Consider the following 17,947-nt stretch of genomic DNA (forward strand, 5'->3'; position numbering starts at 1 on the left):
CAGAGCAAACTTCATTATCTTCTTTCAAGTTTGGCAGGCCTTTCACCATTTCTTTCTTAACCAAAGTATTCAGCCCTTTGTAACTCAAGTGACCATATCTCTTGTGCCAAAGTAGAGAGTCCATTTCATTGGTAGTTTTCATACACATAGGGACAAGTACAGTTGCATTAATCACATACATTCTATTACCAGACATTTGAGTTGACATTATCAAGCCTCTTTCTTCATGAAACACTTTGCAAGTATCTTTCTTAAACACAATGGTTAAGTTTTTCTGTTGTAATTGGCCTATACTTAGCAGGTTGTTTTTAAGCCCAGGTAGATAATACACTTCACTGATGACTTGAGTAATCCCTCCAATATACAACTTCAATTTTCCTTTTCCCATAACATTCATTCTAGAATCATCTCCTAATCTAACAGATTCTCTAAATGTATCATCAAATTCAAACAGCCATTCCTTATTTCCTATCATATGGTTGCTGCAGCCAGAGTCAAGATACCATACCTCAGTTTTTGTCTGAACTGTTGAGTTTTGCTTAGCCATCAAAAGAACTTCTTCATGCTCATTGAATTCAGCAAAATTGGCATCAGACTCTTCCCAACTGGGACACTCACTCTGATAGTGGCCCAATTTATGGCACTTGTAGCACTCAACATTCTCTTTGTTGCTACCTTGCCTTCCTCTCCCTCGACCTCGTGAACTACCACGACCGCGGCCTCTTCCACGCTCACCACGCCCACCACCAGTTACTTTCAAAACCTGCTCCTCATCTTTGTCACTTTGAAACTTCATTCTTTGTTCTTGAACAATCAAGCTGCTTTGTAATTCATCAATTGAAAGGCTTGTCACATCATTGGATTGTTCAATTGAACAAACGACATAGTTGAATCTTGATGTTAGTGAGCGCAAGATCTTTTCAACCACATCCGTTGTATCCATTTTATGACCTTGAGCTGTCATCTTGTTAACAATGGAAAGAGTTCTTGCAAAGTAATCATTGATTGATTCATTGTCTTTCCTAGCAAGAATCTCAAAATCACGACGAAGAGCTTGTAATTGAGCACGCTTTACCTTTGATGAACCTTGATACTTTGTACGCATTGCTTCCCAAATGTCACGTACAGTTCCTTTTTCAAGAATGGTCTCCATTATCGTGCGATCAATGGATTGAAACAGGAAGTTTTTGGCCTTGAGATCACGAAGCTTACTCTCATCTGCAGCACGTTGTTGATCCGCAGTTGCCATGAGAGGCGCAACTGTAACTCCATTCTCAACTACACTCCAAAATTCCTTTGATCGGAGAAGATTCTCCATTAGCATCGCCCAATGGTCGTAGTACCCATCGAATCTTGGAACACTAGGCTGCATGTAATTGCTAGATTCAGCCATGGATGAAGGAAAGAAACTGATTTGGGAACAAAGAAGATGATCAAGGAAAGAAAATGGTGTAACGGATTTGTAACGGTTTTGTAACTAACTATCTTTCTTGAAAACTGTGTTTCAATGTTCAATAGGTCCTTGGATTAAGGCCTACTGATACCACTTGTAGGGAGTAATTGTGTTAGCTTGCATTGATGCTATGGGAAGACCCCATTTATATAGTGTTTACAATAGTGAAGCCAAGCCAACCTTTACTTAAGGCGCAAGTAACAAGCTTGCCAAGGCCAGGCCCAACCAGTCAAGCCCATAGGCGTGCGCGTGAGCTTACATACTCCTAACAAAAACTAAATGAGTGTATATTACTAATTTAGTGGAAGCAAGTTGCAAGTTGGAAGTTGGATATTCTTTTTTCCTTTTTGTAATGAAAACAAAAATTCCTACATTTTCAACGGCAAACAAATTTTAGTACGGCAAGCAGCCACATATTAACTTCTTGGAGCATTTGTTTGGAGAAAGAAACAACATTTTTTTCATCGGGAAGTTGGTAAATTCAAGGGAGGTGATCGATAGTATCAAGAGAATATCTTAGGTTTGGTTAATTTACATGGAGCGCAGAGATAAAATGTTCCACTTTAATTACCAAATTACCAATTGGTTGTTAAATTTCTACTTAAGAATTTATTGTCAATTTTTGTTTTTAAAATTGGATTCAATGAAAATTAAAAAAAATATGGTAAAATTTAGATATTAGAGAGGATTAGGTCTTTCAAATCTCTTTATTTACCACTTGATAATTGCATTTAAAGACTACAATAGTGTTACATTTTTATATTGAATCTATAGTAAGAATGTAATTTCCCTTTTTATAAACTATATATTCTAATAATATACTCCCTCCGGTCCTTTTTATAAGGAACAATTTGGAAAAAAAATTTGGTCCTTTTTATAAGAAACAATCATTAAATTTATTCTTACAATTCCATTTCTACCCTTATTAAATTGTATCTATTCCAAAGTAATGCATTAATTAGAGTGACATATTCCCTAAGGATAAATTAATACGCCAAGGTTGGTTTTGGAATAGATTGTAAAATTTTAGAATTTTTATTAAGAAAGATGAGGTTTCTTGGTATGTGTGTTTTTTCCAAATTGTTCCTTATAATAAGGACCGGAGGGAGTATAATTGTAGCAAATCAATGTACACTAAGGGCCCGTTTGAATTGACTTATTTATTAGTTTATGCAAAATCAAATTACATTCTTCTTCTTCTTCTTTAAAGTCACTGTTAGAGTCATCCCATCACTAGTGCAGAAAGGGGATTCCACTACTGGCCAAACGGACTTTCCACTACTGGCCGTGGCCGCAGTGAATGCTGGCGTCGTTGTAAGTCCAGACTTTCCACGTCGGTTCTTTAAATACAGGTCGTGGTATGTATATTTCTTCTTTAATTATTATTTAAAATTTTGGACTTTCCACGTCGGTTTTTTCAATTACCCGTAGTGGTATGTATGGGATTCCACGTCGGTTATAATGAATACCAGTAGTGGTATGTATGGTTTCAAACTTTTTTAATATAAATCATGGGGATTCCACTACGGGTATTTACACATATCCGTAGTGGTATGTATCAGTTTTTTTTTAAAGAATTGGGGATTCCACTACGGGTATTTACGCATATCCGTAGTGGTATGTATGGTTTCCAGTTTTTTTTTTAAAGAAATGGGGATTCCACTACTGGTCATTGCCTTAACCCGTAGTGGTATGCTTAGTTTTCACGTCTGTTTATTATAAATATCAGTAGTGGTATGTTAGTTTTATTTTTTTTTTTTTCATTTTTTTGTAGCTTCCTGTGCATTAATTATATCGTCTACACTTTTCCGGCGCAGAAATTATACAACATAATTTCAAGTCACTGGTAGCTAATAACGCACAACAAAATTACTAGTAGCTAATAACGCACAAGAAAATTGACATAATTCCGAATATTATTTTCCACAAGTCATTGTCAATTCCTAATTAACAAGCTAACAAAGTTACATTCAACACATTAAAAGTCAATACTTAACATTATCACTAATCGAGCACAGCAGAATCAAATAAAATATGACAGACTATATATTCAACTCAGGAAACATCATATGGCACCTAGGATCCAAAAGGGACTTCCAAAAACTATGCTATTTTTCACCAAAAGGGCAAGCCTCCAACTTCTAGCTGTATGTACATCGTGATGACTTGAAGTTGAAACATGATTCGGGCAACAATCAAAGTCCGAGGGAGTCGAGACAAGAAACCACATAGCAACATCTTCAGTTGGTAGATACACACAGGTCTCTCTTTGCTCTGAGTGCCAGAAATTTCAGCCTTCTCCTCTATGCTAGCATAGCTCAATCCCAAGCCTTTAGTTTGCAAATCAAACAAGCTTATTGGAAAGAACTCACTAATTGGATATTTTGAAGCAGAGAAGCTTGAAACACAATTGAGCTTGGTAATGTCCCTGAGGAAAATATTGAATATGATATGAATGTGATATTAAAACTGAATGGCCAAATTAAAAATTTGTTACACTTTTCTAATTACTTCTCCATTCTCCTTATTTTTAACAACTATTATGCTAGGTCAGAGGTTTTTTCAGATAAGAAATTTGAAGATAGCAGTGACATATTTCCTGAGTCTGAAAATAGATTTGAAGACAAAATGCAAGCAAAGTAATGCAACAAATATGATAAAAAGATGGAGATTGCAGATAGTAGCTTTTAAGTAGAAAACACTTCTCCCTATACTCTCTATTGCAGCCTATGATGATTGCTTTTTAATTTGAACGGTTCCCATTCCCATCTAAATGGGACCCTGTTCTTTCTTTTGGGTTTGATGCTTTAAAAGAATTATAGCCAACTTTGGCAAACCAATTTGTGAAAGTTCTGTGAAATGGTGCCAATTTACAGCTCCAAGTCAATCTAGTGAATTATGTGACTATGGACAGAACATTAATTCTTGCTTCTTAATAATATAAAATCCTCACAACAATCCTAAGCAAGATTATAAACCAACTTTTATCGAATTATATGTTTAAAATAATTAAAATAATGCTAATATAATAGGACATCTCTTCAAGGTAAATAAAGACAACATACCATAAACTGAATTCTCCATAGATGTTTCGGCCTACAACCAAATGAGCACACCTTGGAACCCTCTTTAATTCCACAATGCCAGGGGACGTGGAACCATCAGCTGGAATGATGAAGTACTCTATCTTTTCACTGAAAAAATGTTATGAAGGGGTGAAAAGCTATGTTGTATGACCACAACCAATAAATATAAATATTTAATAACACTAGCAGCAAATAAGTTACAAACATTAATTAAAGAATAATACAGTTTTTTAGTGATCAACAACTGGAATAAATTTTACAATTACAGTGGTCTAACTCATCAATTATGTCTAGAAAATTAAATGCAATGAAATTTGGGAAGCTTTGTTTTTTGTACTAACTCTCTGGTTCCCAGGGGAAGGAGCCCCATAATTCAGAGTTCGGTCACGAGGTAAGTAAAGTCTGGCCAATTGGCAAGCTTTTAGCCAAGAAACAATTAGTCATAATATCCAAGTAACAAAGTTTCTCCAATATTCATCGAGAATTTCTGTGATAAGCACAAGCTCTACATGAGCAGATATCCATGGTCTCTGCTAAAATGCAAACACAGAAGAAACCTATCTGTATTGTTTAACAATCATATTCACTACAAATTAAAAACTTATAATTCTGAAAAGGACATAAGTGTCTTTAAGGAGCAAGAAAAATCAAAGAGAATGCGTTAAAATCACCTCCATGTTGAATTCATGACCCACCCTTGTAGTCTCCCACTCTCTCCAACAGAAACAAGTCGGTTAGCTTCACAAACCAAAATACAATGTAAATCTTCAACAGCTTCCAATGTTGCCAAAACTGATACATAACCACTTTCTACATGAACAATCTTCAAAGCATTCTTCTCGGAGCAGACTGATGTGCATGTTGAGCAACAACAATCAATTTTTCCTTCCCTGGGATTAAACAATATTTAGTTACTCTATCTACAGTATTCCAATTTATTACATATCAATTCAAAGCAGAAAAAAAAACAGTTTGCAAGTTCGCATTGTAGTAAACAACAGATTTAAAGGCTATACACGTCCTAGTTTACACTAACACGTCCTAGTTTACCTAATAAACCAAATTGAAGAAAAAAATTTAAAATATGAATTGAATTTAGGTTATAAAAAAATGAAGAATAGAGAGAAAAAGGGATTGTTACCGCAGATTGAAGCTTGTTACCGCAGATTGAAGCAAATTTGGAGAATGATAAAGGGGTCGCCGTCTAGGGTTTGGAGAATGATTGAAGAAATTGGCGATTTGGGAATGAAAATTGGGAAGAAATTAGGGATGATGGCGATTTGGGAAGAAATTGGGAAGAAATTTGGGAACGATGAAGAATGAGAATGAAGAATGAAGAAATTAGGGACGACGGCGCTTTTGTGTGTTCTCGCGTTCGCGTAAGGGATGGGAGAATGAAGAATGAGAATGAACAAATTAATTAATTAATGAACACTAATAGGGATTCCACTACCGGTGAATACCAAATCGGTAGTGAAATCCAATTAAAACAAATTTTAATGTAATTACAACATTGTCACCGTGTCTACTTTTCACTACTGATTTAAGAAAACTCGTAGTGAAATCCCTTGTCTAGGAACTTTTCACTACCGGTATTAAAATATCAGTAGTGGAATCCTTTGGTCAAATGGTTTTAACTACTGTTATTCACATACCAGTAGTGGAATCTCTTAACCAAAAGTCATTTTTCTACTGGTGCATATAGCCATCAAAACCTTCTTCTTTGGGAGTTTGCTCCTGGGTTTCTCGTCGTTTACTTGGAAGGACACCTTCCCCCTTAAAGCCCAACAAGTTTTGGTGTGCGTTCTGTTTGGTCAAATTGTTCAGTACATGGTAGGTAAGTTTGACATGACCCTAAGAGAGAAATTAGTTTTTAGGTGTTTGCAAATATAGGCACAACTTTGTTTTTAGGCGCGCACGAGAATATCTATGAACTTTTTAACCGACCCACATGATGGAATATCGATTCTCTGATCAACAAATGTTACGGTGTATGGGTGGCGTACGTAGGAGGAACACATGCATGTGTGGATTTGACTGTGGGTTCGTCACTTGTGAGATTGAGGACTGGGGTATTTAATGTGGGATAAGCAACCCTCAAAGCTGAAGCAACATGGGTAAACATGAGAAAACATGTTTTGGCAATCATAAGAATTTTATACCATTTACTTTCTACACTTTTGCAAAAAGTTCAAAAGGTCATGCATAGTAATGTTCTGTGATTCCTTGGCCTATGAACGTTGATTTTATAAGGATTAGTTTTGTCATTCAAAAATGGTTAGCAGCGTAACTTATTGCCAGTTTGCCCTTCTTTCATGTGTAATTATATTATATTTATTAATGATATGAAAAAGACGATATTTATCTTTAAAAATATAATAATTCATGAATGTGTATTTTTATATTAACACTACTACAAAAAAGAGCTTTAATAGCGCCTATTTAATAGCGCTTATTTAAAAAGCGCTATTAAAACATAGAAACGGAGCCTTATAATAGCGGTTTTAAGATGAGCGCTATTAAATATTTGAATCTAGGTATGCTACAATAGCGCTTTTGAGAAAAGCGTTATTAAAGCCGTCAGCAAGGAACTCTATAATAGCACTTTTTAAAAGCGCTATTAATTCGGATATCCTATAATAGCGTGTTTTTGCATAAGCGCTATAGTAAAGCAAATTAATAAATTAAAAAACTGTTATGGCTGGGTGTCGAACCTTTGACCCCTTGGTTGATGAATAATAAAAAAAAAAACAGATCAATTTTTTTTAAGAAAAAACTTATCTCCTACTCACACAACTGCATCGTTCCTACTCACAGTTCCTTGGTTCCAACTTCCAACTCTCCTCTTTCTCTACTCTAATTCCTGATCAACGCCATCTTGTCAATCCTCCATCTCCACCTTGCCGTCGAACCCTAATTCCTTATACCCTCGTTCAACCTCAATCTTCGTCGAACCTTATGTCCTTCGTTTCGGCCCAAAACACCTCCATCGAACCCTAAATTTCGCGATTCTCAGTATACCCAGAACGACAATTCTCTGTGTAACAACCTTATATAGTTATATCTCAACATTTTCATTGATTGGGTAACGACAATTCTATGTGTAACCCACTGTTTTGATTGGGTTTATCTTTTATTTTAATTTTAATTTCATTGATTCATATTATATGGGATTGTTAATTGTTGATTTGATTGATGATGATTGTTAATATTAACCAGTATTACTAGTATTTTTTAATTTCAAGTTGTGTTTGTTTTCTTGCCATTTGAATTGTGTCTGCTGCATGTTTATATTGTGATTTTGCTGTTGTTTCAGTGGTGTCAGAGGAGGTGTCTGCTGTTTGAGGATATTGTTGGTTTGTGCTTTAATTGGTTTGGTATGGCTGTGTGTTTTTGTTGGGTTTGGCCGAGGGATTGTGTCTTTTCTTCGTGTTTCCTTTAAATTGTTACGCCTCGGTTTGGTTTGATGTATTGTGCTTCTTGATAATGGTTGAAATAGTCATCAAGCTAATGTTAATGTGGCAGCCCTCTTTGAGCTTGATTCATTCCCCAATTGTTACTCTTTTGAATTTCATCTTTGATTTTATGTTACTAGTGTTGTGTGATCAAATTTTTTGATTACTGTAGACTGGTGATTTTATTTCATTCTGTGTGGTAGTAGTTGGAAGCTTATCCACTGATCTTTAAAAGCTAGCTGGCTAAATATACATTTGATAGCTTCATATACCACCGACATGGTACACCAATTTCACGGTTTCTATCATTCCTATGTTTTTATTTATATCCATATAGTTGAGGCTAACTCCTAACAAATATTGCGAACTTATTTGGTTTCAGATCATGTTACTATGAACTTTGCCAGAAGTGGAGGACATGGGATGTTAACAAATGTAATGAGGCATACTACTCCTATGATACTTCAAATTCACATTTGTTCAAGATACGTTTGTTAGATTTCCTTTAAGTCATTTTAAATGAGACTTTAGAATACAAGCTGACCGAAATGCATTGTGTTGTTGAACTTTTTCACTTCTATGCAGGGACGGACACATGTAGGGGCTGAGTGTGACTTTAGCCACACCAGATGTTTCCAAAAAAAATTTATATACTGAAAAGAAAGAAAAAAGTACAGAATTGTTAACCTCAAACAATCACATATTCTTTCTCTCTTCCTCTTCAAATTCTCAATAAGCAAGATCAGAAGTGTCTACCTCAAATCCTCAATCTTTCAATTTTCTACCAATTGTAAGCTTATAGGTGTGTTTGAAAATCTAAGGTAAAGTGAGTATTCCAATTTTCTCCTATTCTTTTCTCCTTTTTCAGCTGAATCCTAAAACCTCAATTTGTTAAAATTTCAATTTTCCCAATTTCTCATAAATGGGTACCTTTATAATCAATTGGTGTGAAGAACAATAGTTATTTAGTTGTGATTTTGATCTGTTATGTTCAGTAGGTTATTGTATGATTGCATTACTTTGTATTGTTAATATACCTTGAATTTGTTCCTCTAGCTTTGATAGTCTGCTTTGGTGTTTGATGATATGGTTATTTGTTTGGATAGTGTCCTGCTATATTATGCAAGTGTTGTAATGTTTCCTTACCATGAGTTCAACAATAAAAGAACATAGGCATCACGGGAAAATAACTTGACTTTACTCAATTTTGATCTTATTATGTGCATGGTTTTGCCCATCAACTTCAATTGACACCTATTTCTTGTGCTAAGACTTGCAAAGATGTTAGTGGTTTTTTCGGTAAGATCAATATGCTTGTTAATTTCATACAGTCTTCTAATAAGAGACAAAAATTGTTTTAGGAATCAGGACAAACAAGTAACTCAGTTTGCAAAATTTCTTTTATGTTTAGCCACACTGATATTAAACGTTTGGATCCGTCCCTGCTTCTATGTAATGTATAATATTTGCATTGATGTCAGGTTCTGCATGACTAGGCATCCCAGCGATATATTTGTTGAAATTTGTGAGATGTCTTTCCTTTCACAAGGTATAGGTTAATGACTTTCTTTATGGTTTTTTTATCACACCTAGCTGGCGCACTATTTATGTGGAGGATATTGCTTGCTCAGATTCTTAGTTCACAGTTTTTTTATAGTTAAGGTTTGCCTAACTAAAAATTTGTCAAAGCAAAGTTTTACTATAGTACATTTGAAACATATATTTTTATTGTGTTATGATCTTTTTAGGCTGACTTCTATCAATGAAAGAACCATCCCTTCCTATTTCTTTGTTCTGTCAGATAGAAATATAAGAAGACCCAAAAGAGCCATTATTTACCACTTTAGGCGGTGGGGGTGAATTGGGGGGGGGTTACATACAACCTAGGCAAAGTGGTTTATGATTGAATCTCAGAGGCATTCTTATCATTTGGTAGATCCAAGTCCATGGCCTAGTTCGGGTTCACTCGGAGCTTTGGCAACCATATTAAACAGAAAATCAATTGGAACACAAAATAAGAAAGGTTGCATCTTAAATTAAAATCTATTGTTCATATGATCTATTTGTATTGAATGAATGGAATGCTAATTGTCCAATTCAATAGCTATTACTTCAAATGTTATCTGACTTTGTTGCTATGTCAAAATTGTGGACATTATTATGAAATGGAAGCCTTGTATGAACTCTCTCCGGTTGACAAGTCTTAATTCATTACATTTTTATACCGGAACAAATGCGGCCTTATTATCATAGGTTAGTGTCCTGCTGTGTGCCATTCTTTTGCTAGAATACATGACGGTGATGTGTCTCTAAAGCCTAATGCATTCTTGTTTAAAGATTAAAGAATTATATACTTATGTAGGTATCAGCTGAAGATATTAAGTTAGTCTTGTTCTATTTACACAGCACATCTCCTAAATTGATTAAGTTAATCCATCCATTCATCATTTTCTGTATGTGGTAAGTTTTACATTAAATTTTTATCACATCATCTCCCCAATTAATTGCATTTCCATTCAATTATCAGCCTGAAAATAAATGTCTGACATTGCTCTCAATTTTGCTAAAATAGAAACACAACTTTGTTGCACAGCTGCAACAAGATCAAGTAATTTGGTTAATGTAGCTAAACTGAATTCTTAAACCACTATAATCCTGTTTGTTCTAATTAGGTGATTGGGTCTTCTAAAAGCTACCACATGACATGTTAATGCATGTTGGACTTATAGCATACAGTTAATGTATTATATATTTATGTTTAATTGGAATATAATAATTTTTTTAAGGATTGAACTTAGTAATGTTATGTTTACAGTTTTAAAAATTTGAGTCAAGTTTTTTTATGTTAGTGCAATAGTTTCCTAAGAATTAGTTTGAAATTCAATTCTAACTCAATTTTATGTTATTTTTTTTTACTTGTAATACTTTGGTTCCCACTAATCTCGTACATACTCTAGGGATATGTTAGATGTGGTGAAGAAGGAATGGGTTGTCTATATGATCACTAATGTGATCAACGGGCCAAAAGTACTAAGGTATGAAATTGAATTGATATAATATTTCAGTTTTTTGGCTCAATTCATTTGAGAAAACACATTATGTTTTGCTCAAATGGTTGATTTAAGCCTAAGTATAACAGTAACAGTCGGTTCTTGTTTGATTTTTTTGGTCTTTAAAGGAGCTGTTTTATATATGTTCATTTTAATATTTTTTTGCGCTTTTTGGATGGCTTGCTGCAGAATTTCTGCATTATAACTTCTGGTTAACATGAGAAAGGTGCATGCTGACTTGTTTGGAAAATAGCAGAGGGAAAAGAATGCAAGACAATTTGACCTCCTCAATTTGGTGGTGCTTTAAGGGTGAGTTAGGTGTCGTGGTCTTGGTTAACTTTTTCTTGCATCTTGATTTGCATATGATGTTATAATCATTTTACAGATTCAAACATGTTAGAAGGTTTTTTTGAACGATTAATGTTCCGGATAACGATAAGTTGTGATACTTTAATTGTTGCAAAATCACTAATTTTTGATTTAGCATGTTTTAGTCTCTATGATATGATGATTAGAATTAATCTGTTACTAAATATTGATGATGTTAGGGAATTGGAGATGGTGTTAAACTATGCTTCTTTGGCAACTATTTGGTTAGTTTTCTGCAATGTGGTCCTTTGTTTCTAGCTACGCTAAGTAAAGGCCTAACTAATACAAAGGTGTTGGTGGTTTTTTTCATCTTTGTTTTCTTTTGTTCAAATGTGAAAATGTTTAACTAGATTGACTTGTGGTTTTTTTCCTGAATTTTAACTCAACTTTGTTTTCCTTTTCCTTCTTTATTTTCTGACACAGAGCAAGAAGCTACTGCCACATAAGGAGATTGCTCGCACCTTCGTCGAAGACGTCAAGTAAGTTTAGACTCTTACTCTCTTTCTTTATCACTTCAAAATCTCACTTTATTTTGTTTGATTTGAGTGTGGTTAGTTCATGCATTTTGAAGTAGCTCAAAACCCTCTCAGCAAAGTCGCTCCCCTTCAGTCTAGTTGGGACCTCACAGGTGCCGCAGAGTTTGTTCTTTTTTCTCTGCTCTGCGGCAAATTTTCTGCTCTGTTAGACTATAATATCAGCAGGTGTTTTACTGGAGTTTGTGGCTGTCAATAATAACTCATGGTCTAGGACATAGGTATTTTTGGTGTATCAATGGTGTCTTTTTTTTTATTTAGTTAGTTTTGTGATTTTTCCAACTCATTGCTTACTAAGGCTTAGCAATGCATCTATATGCTCTGTAATTCTTATATTGATTATAGTTTAAATGCAAATTGTATTTGGATTTGAAGATATCCATATTGTATTCTAGTAATTTGTAATTAGATTTGAGTAGCATATTTTCTAATCAATACTTAGTATGGTACACTGTTTGAATGCCTTATGTGGTGTTTGATTACAATCAATGAAATTTGTTGGCTCTTTATTTTATATTCAACGTATAGCCTAATAAAAAAAATTGTTTTTTTTTAAAAAAAGGACTTTTAATAGCGCTTATTCAATAAAGCGTTATTATAGGTAATGCGGGCGCTATTAAAGCGTGTGTATTTGAAGAATTATAATAACGCTTTATTCTCGGGCGCTATTAAATATATCACCTATAATAGCGCTTCTTAAATAAATCGCTATAAATGCCTTCTCCGAAAGCTCTTCCAGGTAGAGTATACAACTTATGACAGCGGTTTTTTCAATAAGCGCTATTAAATGTAGACATATGATAGCGTTTTAAAATGCTATTATAGGCATCAAACCTATAATAGCGGTATCAGTAATAGCGCTTTAAAACGCTATTAAAAGTAAAATAAAGTGCTATTAAAGGGGCTTTTTTGTAGTAGTGTAAAATACTATATGTGTCTCTCTGTGTGTACACCACAAAACTAAAATGAAAGACCACTAAACCATCAAACAAATTGAATGTGTGTTTAGAATAGGATGTTCTTCAGGTAGATCAGATGGTGTTTGAGTTGAGCTTCAAGCACCAAGGGGAAAGTTACTTGCAAAAACGTTAGCAATTTAATGTTCAAGTCAATGACAACTTAAGAAGTGCATGAATTGAGTGAAATGTGTGTATCTTTTTGGTGAGGGTATTTCATGTAAGTGGAATAAGTCATAAACATCTCTTTTGGGTGTGATTTTATCCATTGTGGATAGTGTGGCATGAGGTACGATGGACCTCCAAAGAAGGTTGTTATATTGCTTGGTGTGACGTCATTGTGAGACGTCATGCTTAGCCATATTATGGGGAATATCAATGTAATTAGTATAAAGGATTACTTATCTTATGGGTCTTTGCCCAGTCCGAAATACGAATGATTTTTTTTTCTGCCAACAAATTATATATTTAAATGAAACGATAATAAATAATAATTGATTTCTCGTCTTGTTGCGGTGTTCGTTTGATAGATAAACTTCGGTCAACTACTAATTTACACAGTGATTAAGTTCGTCAACGATGCAGATTCGGAGGTATAGATTTTTCGGTTACTTTGATTTTATCACGTTATTTGTAGGAATGAGTAATGCTGTTTTATGCTATTAACTTGGATGCTATGAGTTTGTTCGCAGATTCATCCTTTTCGTTTTTAGCGGTATTGAATTTAAATTTGAATATGATGTACTCTCAATTTAAATGAATGGATATCTTTTATTGTAGTAAAAAAAAAAAATATACACCTACACTCGATTGCAGGGACGGAACCAGAAAAAATGGCTTTGGTTGACAAAAAATATAAACTATTCTCTCCGTTTTTAAAATGAGTGTAACTTTAACAAAAAATAACCGTTTTAAAATGAGTGTTAGATCTCTCTAATGTGTTAATATATTTTTTTTTTTTCCAATTTTTTCCTTTAATGATTATAATGTACACTACTTTCAAATTATTACTATATTTCATTTTTACCAATAGTTAGTTCAGTAAAGATGTTAGTGTTTAAGATTTTAAACACACCCATTTTAAAATAGGTGGAGTAATTTTTAGGAAAATGCTATGTATCTTAAGAGCACATGTTAAAGAAACAAATATGAAAAAATAACTTAGAAATTGTGCATTTAATATTTTATATATTAAATTTTTTATATTATTAAATTCAAAACTTTTATATTTAGCTACCTTAATAAAGGCGCATGTTAACATACTTATTTTGGTGCATCGTATTAGACAAATCTTGGACTTAAATTGGCAAGTTCAATTGTCACACACTTGGCGCACAAGAAATAGAAGCGCCGATTGACTTGCTAATCTTAGTTACTCTCTAACTCTAAGTTATTTTAATGTTCATTTTATCGAATCTCTCCTAGGAAACTTATGATTATTCTTTTTGACGATATATCTAGGGCTTGCATACCTTTCATTTAACTTTGTACTTTATTTTCTTTTGGGCATTAGACCCGTGCCTAATTTTTATTCTCACAGTTGAAAAACATCACAATATCATGTTATTTAGTATTACACTTCTTTTATTTTGTTTCCTAATTATTTTTTATCCACTTAATTATTGTCTATAAAAGTGACGTGAGTAAACAAAATTCTTACTGCTACCATGTGTTTGTGTATCAAAAAAGTGGCCAAGTTTTGAAAAGGGGGGGCGAACACATTATTATATTGGGGGGCGAATGAATTTACACTATATAGGGGTTCAAGTATTTTAATATCTCGGGGGTGGCGACAGCCCCATATCAGGGAAATGGATTCAATGCATTCGATTTGATGCAGTCGGTGCATTAGAGTCGTCTGATTAATATCAAACGGTTCACATTTAAATGCTGTTAAAATATTAAAACTCTGATCTTTAAATACTGACCGTCGGATCTTGATCGAACGGTCTTGATCTTACTGACTGCAAGTGCAGTCACAGGTGCCGACTGCACCGAATCCAGGTCCCCATATCAGTTGTACCTAGGTCCGTCCCTGCTCGGTTGTAGACTTTTTAAAAATAAAAATGGTTTGGATCACCTTGTTTTCAATTTATCAATCTAATTTGTTGTCATTCCCCCCAATATGTTGTCAAAGATTTACCGTTGGATAAACATTAACTTATTTTCTTTTTTGTGAAAATATTAATAGTTTGGTTCAATGAATTTTGTGTTTCTATATGGTTATTCTTTTTATTTACTAATTTAGAGATATTCATTTTTACAACAAGATATATAACTTTTTTCTAATTCTACATATAATGTTTAATTAGTAGTAAAAAAATTTAAAAAACAATATTTTTTTTACGTTAAAATAAATTCATTAATAAAAGTCTGACAACAAATCAAAAGTCAAGACCGCAGAAATACACGACATAACACGAACAATATGTATTTAATCCGGATAAAACGGAGACAATACACTTGTTTCATGAATAGCATGAAATTATACATTAAGAGCTTAATTAGCATTGATTGCAATTTTCATTCCAAGGTAGCATTGATCTGGAAAACCAGATATGAAGTAGTTTCCTCCCTTAGCAAGTGTAATTCTATCTGATCCAGAAGCATATAATCCAGATGCTCCTAGATTTGAACAATAATTGAATCCAGCCTCGTTCACTATGACCACGTTATGTATCAAAGGAACGTAATTGAATACTGCATGTTGAAAATCATTATATATTAAAACATCTCTTAGATAAAATAATTAGTCAAAAAAAATGTCTTAGATAATACTTCTACCGATCTTTAATATAAAAAACAAATTTTGTTTTAAGTTAATTGAATAATCGATGTATCTGATCTATATTTAATCTATATTATATATCAGATACATCAGTTATTTAATGAAACTTAAAATCAATAAGGGTGTAATTCATAGCTTAAAAAACAAATTATGTTTGAATTAAGTTAATTGAATAATCGATTTTTCTGGTCTATATTATAAATCAGATACATCAGTTATTCAATAAAGCTTAAAATACTTAATTCATTTCATATATTGAGGAGTAGAGAGGGTAATTCATAGTTATTATATTAATGCATTTCACTTCCATTGAAGATAAATTGAAAAATCAATAAGGGTGTGTTTGTTACACATAAAAAAGTAACTTTGGCATGCATGCAAGAATTTTTATATTACTATATCTTAAGGAGATTATGATACTTACCAAGTGTGTCACCTTCATAGAAAGTTTTTCCTGAAGGCCAATTTTGAACACCATAGTTCCAACCTTGGCTATCACCAACAATGTATGTATCTGCATGAATCATATTAATTAGAATGAAACACCAACATACATAGTAGCATTAAAATAATGCTTGCGCTATTGCCTCTTCCCTCACCCATATTTTAATTGAACTAGCACTTGAGTTAATTAATTTTGAGTGCTCACAACGGAGAGATGAGTGATGGATTTATAGCCTAGGGAAATGTTTGAAAATGGAAACTATACTTTATTCTTTATCTATTCATTAGTGCAATGTATTGAACAACATAAATATGGTAATTTGTTATTGATAATATTAATGCTCCATTTGGTACAACGGAAATAAAGTGAAAGGAAAAAAAAAATTACGTAAATCTATGAATGAACTTGGACTAACTCTAGTCCAAATTCATTTATTGGTTTACGTATTTTTCTTTCATCTTACTTTCTTTCCTTCATACCAAATGGATCCTAAAGCAATACAAGTGAATGCCAGTACATATCGGTCATCTATTTAACAAAATATAAATTCTTTTAGGGAAAAATCCTTTTAGGTAGTTGGTTACCTCCTTATAAGGGAATTAATTAACAAGCATATTTAAAATTTTCCATTAAAAAAAAATAAAATAAAATTTATTTTTTTATATTAAATTTACATTTTTAGATAAAAAGATACCCTTTTATTTAAAACAATTTCCTTTTAGAAAAATATAATAAAACATTAATTTTAGACAGTTGGTAACAACTTTGTAAGGTAATTGATATATTAAAAAATTAATTTTTTGAAAACAACACAAAAAAAGAAATTATATTAAGAATATTAATTTCTCCGCTACTTTTTCAGTGTTGTTTGGCTGTGAATTTAACGTTCTTATTTAACTGTCGTTTTGATCTTTTAAGGATGCGATTTGTCCATTATAGTACTCTTGGTCAATTACTCTTATCTTTTTCGGTAAAAATAATTAATCTTATATATTTAAAAACTAAAGTTTGTTACGAGAGAACGATAACATATTAATTTTTGGAAAGAGAAATGTGTCCCAAAAAAATATGAAATTATTGGTGGAAAAGGAGTTATAGTATAGTAAAACTGTAGTGGGCTAGTGGAAAGGGAAGTGGGTTGTGTAATTGTTAGTAAAAAGTGTGCGGGGGAGGGGTGCGTTAGTAAATTTGTAGAGATTTCCCCGCAAATGGGCGTTGAGATTGGTCCTCTTAAAGTGTGTGTGTGTGAGAGAGAGAGATAGAGAGAGAGAGAGAGAGAGAGAGAGAGAGAGAGAGAAAACTTCAAAAAGGTCCGCGAAATAAAGGTAAGAATTATGGTGTGTTGCTGACGTGAGAGAGAGAGAGAGAGAGAGAGAGAGAGAGAGGAAACTTCAAAAATGTCCGCGAAATAAAGATATGAATGATGGTGTGTTGCTCACGTGATAATTATTACTATAATTATCTTAAAAATATATATGACGATGTATCAAGTCTCGTGCATTCATTCGTGTGTCTATGCCCAATGACAATGTACTCGTGCGTAAGCACAAAATGAAGATGTAAATGATGATAAGAATGTTTAATAACATAACTTTAACTAACAACAACTAGTACCGCGTGCATTTAGAGACTAGGATTGCATCTCATGGATTATATGTAATATCTTAATTTTGTTTATGTTTGTTTTCTTCATGTTGTTGCATCGGTATGTTTCTTTGATAGTGTTTGATGATGTTCTTAACTGTTTTTTTTTTACGGGTAATCCGCCTACCTTTTTGGAAAATAAATAATTATATTTTTTTAAATATTTTG

General features: G+C 33.2%; 1 protein-coding gene and 2 long non-coding RNA genes across 4 annotated transcripts; 2 read left to right on the top strand and 1 right to left on the bottom strand.

Moving 5' to 3' along the window:
- Positions 1 to 3,336: 3,336 nt before the first annotated feature.
- On the bottom strand, positions 3,337 to 5,947 carry LOC123923260. The gene is made up of 4 exons (XM_045975947.1): positions 5,701 to 5,947; positions 5,211 to 5,429; positions 4,519 to 4,647; positions 3,337 to 3,881 (listed from the first exon to the last, which is right to left on the bottom strand). Exons 2-4 carry the CDS (start codon positions 5,225 to 5,227, stop codon positions 3,569 to 3,571), a joined length of 459 nt encoding a protein of 152 aa, XP_045831903.1. The 5' UTR covers positions 5,228 to 5,429; positions 5,701 to 5,947; the 3' UTR covers positions 3,337 to 3,568.
- Positions 5,948 to 6,960: 1,013 nt separating this feature from the next.
- LOC123924053 lies at positions 6,961 to 9,184 on the top strand. Its single transcript, XR_006814570.1, has 3 exons — positions 6,961 to 8,276; positions 8,377 to 8,429; positions 8,580 to 9,184. It is a non-coding gene; the product is annotated as an uncharacterized LOC123924053 (long non-coding RNA).
- Positions 9,185 to 9,242: 58 nt separating this feature from the next.
- Positions 9,243 to 12,362, top strand: LOC123923668. Of its 2 annotated transcripts, XR_006814461.1 has the most exons (4): positions 9,243 to 10,454; positions 10,952 to 11,029; positions 11,234 to 11,353; positions 11,593 to 12,362. It is a non-coding gene; the product is annotated as an uncharacterized LOC123923668 (long non-coding RNA). The 2 variants fall into 2 exon arrangements; XR_006814460.1 differs by lacking the exon at positions 9,243 to 10,454 and having other exon boundaries at positions 10,923 to 11,029.
- Positions 12,363 to 17,947: the final 5,585 nt, after the last annotated feature.

Source organism: Trifolium pratense, linkage group LG4 (assembly GCF_020283565.1).
Source record: "Trifolium pratense cultivar HEN17-A07 linkage group LG4, ARS_RC_1.1, whole genome shotgun sequence".
NCBI classification, from domain to species: domain Eukaryota; kingdom Viridiplantae; phylum Streptophyta; class Magnoliopsida; order Fabales; family Fabaceae; genus Trifolium; species Trifolium pratense.

Coding starts and splice junctions, on each gene's coding strand:
- LOC123923260 (XM_045975947.1), bottom strand. Junction 3,882..4,518: donor TATGGAGAATTCAGTTTATG/GTATGTTGTCTT, acceptor TATTTTCCTCAG/GGACATTACCAAGCTCAATT.